This window comes from Triticum urartu, chromosome 5 (assembly GCF_003073215.2).
Source record: "Triticum urartu cultivar G1812 chromosome 5, Tu2.1, whole genome shotgun sequence".
Lineage (NCBI taxonomy): Eukaryota > Viridiplantae > Streptophyta > Magnoliopsida > Poales > Poaceae > Triticum > Triticum urartu.
In genome coordinates this window covers 642,956,022-642,965,961 of record NC_053026.1, presented here as the reverse complement: position 1 = coordinate 642,965,961, position 9,940 = coordinate 642,956,022, and the positions used below count along the sequence as shown (strand labels likewise).

Genomic DNA, 9,940 nt, shown 5'->3' with positions numbered 1-9,940 from the left:
TGTAGAAAGATAATTAAACGATATTTCGGGTTGACTTTAAGTCTGTCAAGGCCGAAGAATCCCGACTATTGTCGTGGGGGTCATTTCTCCTTCTTCTCCGGGTGCTAGACCTTTGTTATGCACTAGGGGAAGGAGGAGTAACGACCACCTGAGCTGAGAGTTTTCAAGAAAAGACTCGACATATCGATAGTCAACCAGGGATGAATATAATGATCTAATTTAGGTTTTTCAGTACATATATTTAATTGTACAAGTTTAATATTTGAATTATGAACATAGGAAATGTCGTACTCGGACGACGAAAGTCTCCCGGGGGAGTGCGACTGGTGCCACGACGACCGGGGTTTCTGCGACAGGCCTCACCTGGACGAAGGTCGGCGCTTCAGCATTAAGCTCGAGGAGGCCTTCGATTGTGATACGATAAGCTACGACGCAAAGTGTTTTTTTCGTAATTAAGCTCGACTTCTACTACTTCAACGTGTAATTTTCGTCTTTTACTATCCGACTAGCTTATCACATGCCATGCAATACGCTATGTCTTGGAGAGGACGAGTTTTGAAGATCATGAGAGGAATGAAACAAAGAAAATTAACCTAAGGACCCATCATGGTATGGATTTTGCGGTAAATCTATACAATTCTGAGAGCGTATCCCATTTTGGTTGCCCGGGTAGGGAAGCACTTTGCAAGATGTATGATTTTCAAGAGGGTATGTTTTTCACCATGGATCTTGGTGATCCTATCATCGACCAAGACAATTTGGACATTTGGGTCCTTGTTGATACTCTTCCAATTCTACCGCTATGTGAGTTCCTCAAACATAGTTATTAAGTAATTTATATTGTTTATTTCAAAATAGTTCTTAGCTTATTTCCATTGATAGCTTACTTTCATTCTTCAAAGAATGTGCGGAAGATGGTAGAAAGAACCAACTATACACCGATGGCTCTGTGTTAACTTATCAGGAGAAAAGTCATCTGGTCGCATATTGTACTGATCTTGAGAATTATAATGCCTTTTATCGATCTCCTCCAAATTATGGTCAATACGTGCCACTAGTGCATGTGTTGAACCACGATAACTTCCATGGAGATAGTCTGGTAAGATTTTTTACTATTACGACATCCGTGCATCTTTTGCATACTTCTAAAACTGAATTACATTGCTAATTATGAAGTTATTACTATGTTTTTCAACAGAAAATCCCGATGGATTGTGTGCCTCATTTGATGTATCAGAATGGTCGCCTTGATGTTTTGAACATACAGCCAGGTCGTCCTATGAATCTCACCTGTCCATACTGGATTTCTAAAACCGGTGAACACATGATAATGAAAGAATGGAAAAAATAAATGGACAGTCGTAAGGAGGTTCTTGGAAACAACATTGTGCGAAAGGCAAGAATTGAAGATAGGATAATCTCCATTCTCCATAATGGAGAGTCAGGGGCTATCTTGTTTTATGCTATTTTACCTAAGATAATATAGTAGGTCCTAAGAGAATGTAGTAGGTCCTATGAGGTATAATATGTTTATGAGAGTTGATGATGATGAGTAGTTGTGATTATGTCTAGTGACCAACTTGTATGTGATGTCTCATTGATGAAAACGATGATCATGAGGAGGTGTTATATGACAATGATGTATTATGATGATAAGTTATTAATGATATGATAATGATAATGATGATGATGATCATGATGATGATGATGACGATGATGATGATGATGATGATGATATATTATAACATTGGGTGAACGAACCGCGGATTAGTTTCAAGTGGATGTCCATCGACTTCAAACTAGTCCACGGTTCTTTCTCCCAGTGATGTAATAACTCATTATGATGTAAAATCATTCTCTAAATTGCTGCGGCATGAAAACTTGTATAAAGGTGTATGAATACAATATGAAATAAAAAAGAAATACGGAATAATAGTAGTAGCACGTGCTAGAAGCACTACTACTAATTACCAGTAGCGCTCATAGTACAAAGCACTGCTACTAAGTCAATATAGCAGTAGCATGGTCCAACCCACGCTACTGCTAACCTTTAGTTGTAGCGCCTTACTAGTAGCGCCGCACCCCGCGCTACTGATAGGATTTAAACACGCGCTACTGCTAGGGTTTTCCCTAGTAGTGAGGGCTGCCGGCGGAAGAGGGAGGAGGGGGAGGGGGCGGCCGGAGGAGGAGGAGGGAGGGGCGGTGGGAGGAGGGCTGCCGGCGGAGGAGGAAGGAGGGACGAGGGGGCGGCTGGAGGAGGAGGGAGGAGGGGCGAGTGGAGGAGGAGGGATGGAAGGAGTACCTCGGTGGAGGAGTAGTGCGGCGGCGGTCGGGCGCGTGGAGAGGATAAGGTAAGGTTAGTAGTAGCGCGGTTTCGTGAAAAGCGCTACTGCTACAGAGCGTAGCAATAGCGCTGGGTACGGATACGTGCTACTGCTAAGTGGGGCTAGCCATCTGCGCCCAGTACAAACATAGCAGCAGCGCGTTTTGCTAGTAAGCGATACTGCTAAAACCATAGCAGTAGCGCGGTTTATTTACAAACACTACTACTAAGTAGCGGTAGCACATGACTTTGTCCAGCGCTACTGCTAAGATGCTGTGTATAAGGTTTTCCCTAGTACACTACTAGAAAAACGGCTATAGCTAATATGGACGCTATCGCCTACATCGAGGAGCTGCAGGAGCAGGAGCGCCAGATTCTTGCCGCCCTCCGAACCGACAGCTGCACCGCCGTGGCCAAGGTGGACGATGCCGCCTCGACCGGCAGCAACGCAGAGGACCATGGCGTCGGCTCCTCGCCGCGGAAGAAGATGAGGAGGACCACCTCTGCCTCCTCCATTAACGGCGCCTTCTGTTCTCCTTCCACGCATCCGGTTCAAATCTTTGAGGTAATCATTCACATGTGACATGTTGCTCAGTGTTGATTCCGTAGTGAAAGGAAGTTAGGTCAGAATGAAGTCAGGGAGATAGGTGAACCTCACGTCAGAAAATAAGAATATTCTGGGCATCTGCTTTTAGTAATGCACACGACTATTTCATCCAACTGATAATAAAATTACATAACTCATTCACAAATTATGTTGCTTTGGACTACGATCCAAACCGATTGAACTGTAGCCCAAGCTACCGACTCTACCAAAAGCCATGGGCGGTTGTGCTTCCACATGTTGTATGGAACAGGACATAGTTTAAGGGAAAATACACCTAAAGTGTGTAGGCAAACTCCTTAGTGCGGGGGTGTCTTCTCCTCACCAACGTTGTCGCTAGTTTCCCTGGCATGTATCCAGTCAAAATCATCGAGGTAAATATTCACATGTTTCTAACTCCGAACCCAAAGAAAGTTGGGGACCAGAATGAAGTAAGCGTGATAGGTGGACCTGCACCTAGCAAAATGAGGAAATGATGGTACTAGTAGTTAGAAACATTGAGATGCGTAGAGTTGTGGAAGTTCATATTGCTTGGACGACCACACAAGTTTTTCCCGAAAACGTGGAATATATCCTGCCAGGCAACTCTTTTATTGATAAAAGTTACATCATTCGAAATATTATACATGGACAGAAAAAGTGTCATCAAAACCACCTGTTAATAACATTACATGACTCACAAATCATGTTACTGCTGCACTGTCATCCAAACGGGTTGAACTTAGCCTGAGCTACCATTTCCAATTAGATGAATCGAAAGCCAAGGGCGCTCGTGCCTTTACACGATGCCAGGAACATTTATATGTTCAGTTGAATTGACCAAGTACCACCTAAAAATCTTGATTTTGTTATGGCATTTTAATTTCCAAATGCATTGGTTGCTGAAAGCATGACCAATATTAATGAGGTCCCCGTCAAGATTTTAATAGAAATATTAACGGAAAAGACACCTGAAGTGTCTATCTTCCAATGGTACTCAGTAGTTGGAAGATCATTTTCTTGTATTATAGGGTTTCTCTTCTGGAATTGGTAAATCTAGCGAGATATGCACCAATAGGGTGCTGCCAGCTAGTTACTAGTGAGATATGCACCAATAGGGTGCTGCTAGCTAGCTTTATATGAGCCACGTATCTAGTTTATTCCACTACTTTACTAGGTTTCCACCTTCTATTTCTGGCCAGGCCCCACCATGTGCATCATTTACACTTTAAGCTGGTCTAGCATAATCCCGCACATGCATCATTTACACTTTAAGCTGGTGTACTTAACCAATTAGAGCAAAATGACTGAATCTACATATTTTACTAGGTTTTCCACCTTCTTATCCGGTCAAGCATAATCCCGCACATGCATCATTTACACTTTAAGTTGGTGTACTTAACCAATTAGATATACTCCCTCCGTTCCTAAATATAAACCCTTTTAGGGATTCTAGTATGGACTACATATGGAGCAAAACGAGTGAATCTAAATTCTAAAATATGTCTATATACTTTTGCATGTAGTTTGTATTGGAATCTCTAAAAAACTTATATTTAGGAACGGATGTAGTTTTTTTATATATATTTAATTTCATTCCATAAACAATTTCACTTTTTTTATTTTAACAAACTGCAAATATTCCAAAGATTTCAAAACTCAAAATAGTAATATATATATATATATATATATATATATATATAATCAATTTTACGCGTTGAAACAATCAGTTTCACATATTTCATATATTTTGTTTCACATCATTAAAAAATGCACTTAAATATGTTTCACATCAATTATTTTCAGAACCTAATTTCATTTCAGAAATGATTTCAATTCTTTCAGAAAAAATATTAATATATAAAAAAATTGCTTTCACAAGGCATTTCAATTCCAGAACATGCATTTCACAAAACATGTTAGAGTGGAACTAAGTCAAAATATATATTTCGCGCAAATTTACGCTTTTGTGCGAATTTTTTTATTTAAGTAAAAATATATATTTCAACTAAAAAACAGTTTCATATATTGTAATTGCCATCTTAGAAAAAAAACTAAATATTGCTTCATGTATTTGACTAAAACCGGTTTTATATATTCAAATATTAAATTTCACACATTTGAACAATCAGTTTCACATATTTGGAAAAAAATATTTCACATGATTTAAAAAAAACCTCACTTCTTCATATATTTGGAAAATATTTTGTTATTATATTTGAAATAATCAATTTCATAGATTGCAATTATTGATTTCAAATATTTGAAGTAACTCATTTCAAATATTTCAAAAAAATGTACAGAAATTTGTTTCATACTACCCCCGCTAAAAAATAATTGAAGTTCTTGGTTTATCATAAGTCAATTTTGTTTAAGTTATCAGTTATATGAAAAACATATGAACATCCAGAACAACAAATTAGTCTCATGAGATTCTTCACGAAATATATTTTTGTATCATGTGTAGGCGGTGTTGTACATCATAGCATACCTTTTCGTAGAGTTGGTTAAACATAAGCAAGTTTGAATTAGGACTAATGTAGAAGTTAAAGTATTTTGGGACAAAGGAAGTATATTTTAAAAGTTTAATATATTTGAATTAATCAATTTCACACTCCGAAACAATCAGATTCACATATTTGAAACTACTTGTTTCACTATCTCAAAAGAACCAATTTTAGTTATTTCATAAAACTAATTTCACTCATTAAAAACCCGGTTTCAATTATCTGAAAAACTGATTTCAAATCTTTCAAAAAATTAAAATATTTTACGTTTATATATAACTTTGTTTCACGTAACTGGAAACCATATTTACAAATGTATTTATTGGATCAGTGTAATTTAAGCCTGAGCTATAGACTATATCCAAGATTGCCCTTGCTCTATAGTTCTTATTGCCAGGATTACAAATATATTATAAAAATACACAAACAAAATTATAGTTCAAACGGTATAAATGATGGAAGTTATCAAAGAGAAAACAAAAGGAATGGATTTGTTGAGTTAGAGAGGAGAAAGAATGGAACTATTCTCTCCCTGCAGATGTACATTCTTGGGGCCAAACCTACTTCCTATGAAAAAATTGACAACTGTAGACATGTGAAAACTGTTTCTTGTAGAAGTTAGAAAAATGTTAGGATGTATTGCTATGTGTTCAGTTGGGAATATGAATTGCACTTCTATACGGGGCACGACTGTTGTAATGTCAATGTCCATGCAAGCGATGGATTTTTCGCTGTGACATACCCAAACCAGTAGAAACCACTTGTGTTCTTCTAATCCTCATCAATATTGTCCTCACTAATTTACTGATGTTTATGCTATTCTTCTTTGAAATGCACAAATGAGTAAATAAAATACTGGATTTCTACATATCTAGATTTTTTGGGGAATGTGATGAGCATAGACAGAAATAATGAAGGATCTGGGGGGATCTCAGGAATGAGGATCTTGAAAGTAAGAACATGTGCTTGCTCATTTAGTTATTGTTCAAGATGCTTAATGCTTAATCATGAATTAGTTTGGCAAGAGTTTATTCAAAACAAACATGCCTCAACACAACATCTTCAAAGTATACCTTCTAGGAGATAAGCCGTTTAGTCTCCAATATCTAAACTTACATAATATGGTACGATGGAAAGACGTTTTTCTTTCCTCGGCTCCATTGAATATTGAGTATCAAAGGGCCCTCATTATTGATAAGTGGACGTCGTGGTTACAACTCTACTATTCCATTGGTTGATGGTGACCAACTTATTTCAGACAATCACATGTACTCCCTCCGTTTCTTATTGGTTTGCATATAAGATTTGGTCAAAGTCAAAATTTATAAAGTTTGACTAGCTTTGTAGCAAAAGATATCAACATTCACACTATGAAATCAATATTATTAGATGCATGATGAAATTAATTTTCAAAACATATAACTTTTGTATTGTAGATAGTGATGTTTTTTCTACGAAGTTAGTGAAACTTTGTAAAGTCTGACTTTGATCAAATATTATATGCAGATTAAAAAGAAACGGAGGGAGTATATTATCCTTATGTAGTCTTAGATATATAAGAGGCTTTGATACGAGAAGTCTAAAATATGTAAATAAACAACAATTGATTGTAATTGCAGTGCTAGTAGTTCCGATGAAATGTGAAAAACTTGTAGAACAATTTAAATATGTGGGGGTGTTAATTATATCTATATTGTTTTTTATGTGTGAAACATTTACTAGGAAATGAGACATTTCTGAGATAGTAGTGTGTATGTGAATACTTTTAGGGAAAATTTATGCAACAACATTATCAAAAAACGTATAATTCAATAACCACATAACGAATTGTGCAGCTGGAGGTGATGCAGGTAGCAGAGGAGTTAACAATGGTCAGCATGAGACATGGCAATTCCCACAACGCCATTGCCAAGGTGTGCGAGGCACTCGAGTCGCTCTATCTCAAGATCATCTCGACAAGCATCACCGCCATGGCCAGTGGCATCGTCCACAACATGTTCGTTGAGGTAACCAACATGATTTCCAACATTTCCCATCCAAATAATTTGTCCTATCGTTCTTCAGATTTAATGAATGAAAAAAAAACTTCTCCCATCTCTTCCTCTGCCTTAATCTTGAGTTCTTTGAGCGATGTCACCATGTTAATGGCATCATATGGAATGCCACTGTCTAATTATCAAAAGTGTATGTTGGGTTCCCATTGAACTGGTAGGCTTAAGAGTTTTCTTCTATTGTACTTCCCCGTCTTCTCTCATTCGTCTACAAATCATTCAATTTACACATGTTCTTCATTTTTCCCTTCGTCATTGGACGACTAATATGAACAAACACTTATATATGTACTAGATATTCATCATATTTTATAGGGACTAGGCATGAGTTGTTTTAAGAAACCATTGCAGAAAGAAATTTAATATAATTTTTAGGCATTAGTTAAAGGTTTCATGGATAGTTTTTTCTAAATATTGCAAAATAGAAATAAGTTCCAAAAGATAAATAATTTATTCACCCATCATCCTAAAAGGATGCCATGAATAAACTATATCCATTGTCGAAGTATCATTCACCTATGAATATACCCAAGTTCCTTTGTTCTTCGATACCTAACCTAGCAGTAAGAGGCAAGGTAACTAATCTTCATCCATTGGTTAGTTCTAATACGTTCTTTGTTTCGCCTTTGTATTTTTCGCGGTTGAAACACTCTCGTATGGAATAGAAGCCCCCGGGTTCATTGCCTCTCCTAGCGACACAGTCATTCTCTACTCTATGGAGCCAATGGTTGTCAGGCTTTTCTTTTTATGATTTTAACAATCTGCGTCATCAATTACACTAATGAGGATCCGTTTGTCAATCTTTCTTGTAAGGTGTGCATCCAGCATGGCCCATCAAAATATTTTAGGTTCTCTCTTCTTGAGGTGTGTGACTTGTAAACGTATCAGGTTAGTCTAGCGTGTGCTGGCTTGGCATTTTGCACATCATCGGGTACATAGAGAAACATCAAGATGCGAAGAATGGAACAAATGTCGACCTAGAACTTTTACAGGGCTTTTGGCATTATTAGGGATCTTTGTTTTTATGTGTATTTCATGCTTTTCAATCTACCATACCTTCCTTTATGAATTGCTAAAGCCAGATAATTGTTTAACATATTTGCTAATTATGCTTAATCATGTATTCTAGTCGCGTGTCCTTGCTTGAAAACTTGCTAGACATATGTGTGGCTTGACTAATGCTTGTGAACACATGTGTTTGCCAGTGCTTTCTAGGAACGATTTGTCTCTCAAAGAAATTTTCGTGAGGTCTATCTCATGAATTAGGTCGTGGTTCACTAAGGCTATTTGGGATGGGATTTTGTCAAGTTTTTTGGGGTCCAAGCTTCAATTTGAAAAGGAGTCGGGATTGGTTCTAATGTTCGTGCATAATAGGAAAAGTAAGGCCAGGCTAGGGCTGCAGCTGCCCAAACTATATCCTGATGTCTCTCTTGTTATTGGGTTGTTATGCAATTAAACCTATCGATTTTTTTCATAGTGTTTGGTTGACTCCATATCTCATGCCCACTCATCTCCCAAAATGAGGCATCGCTGCCCTGACACTTATGATGTGCTCTGTCACACAAGAGCATGTGTATCATCCATGATCAGGTATTTTGGTGACTATACTTTTGTGGGGAGTTAAAATTTGTGCAAATCTTTGTGTGCATAGAGATTACAATCTTTTCTGCCAGTATTAGCAGCCATTTATATCATTTACTATAATCTAGTTATATTTTCCAGGCAGAAGGAATGCATGGTGCTCAAACAATCAAGGAGATGATACAAACTCACAAAGCCATCTCGATGTGAGAAGAAGCTCACCGATGTCTATGAGTCCATGTTGAAGATTAAGTGTTGCAAATAATGCACTAATGGGCATCCCATCTATCTACGATTTAATCGTCTTGATGTGACTAATGTGCTTCCCAACTACCTATGCTTTAGTCATGTTGATGTGAATCTCAACCACCTATGCCCTAGTATAATCAAGGGATGCACTAATGGCAATCCCAACATTGCTCAAGCAATCAAGGAGATCGACTCACTCCGCGACCTCAGTCTGAGAAGAAGCCCACCAATGCCCATGAGCCCTGATGAATATGAAGTGTTGCGAATAGACATCCTTCTGATTTTTCACTAATTAATCAGACAATTTTCTTCTTCTTAATAAATGGATAGAGGCATTTTGGCCTCAGTTTCAAGAAAAAAAGATTAAGTGTTGCAAAGAATGTACTATGGCCTCCCAACTACATATGTTCTAGTCCACTCTAATACTATAGTCATCTTCTAATAACTTGACAGCAATTGGAGTTAATTATATGGCCCTAGAAATAAAATTCATCTCTGGACTTGGTGGACTCTAGTACTATGCAGTCATCTTTGGAAGCTAACATATTGCCAATTATGTGTATGAGCATAAGTTGGACTTTGTTGGGATAACGAAACCGGGTAAAAATGATTAATCGACGCGTGGCCTCGACCACCTTTTCGATGG

At 37.6% G+C, this 9,940-nt stretch overlaps 1 protein-coding gene across 1 annotated transcript; it reads left to right on the top strand.

The window, feature by feature from the left end:
* Positions 1-2,648: 2,648 nt before the first annotated feature.
* On the top strand, positions 2,649-9,337 carry LOC125507611. Its single transcript, XM_048672142.1, has 2 exons — positions 2,649-2,888; positions 9,187-9,337. Exons 1-2 carry the CDS (start codon positions 2,649-2,651, stop codon positions 9,253-9,255), a joined length of 309 nt encoding a protein of 102 aa, XP_048528099.1. The 3' UTR covers positions 9,256-9,337.
* The last annotated feature ends 603 nt before the right edge of the window (positions 9,338-9,940 follow it).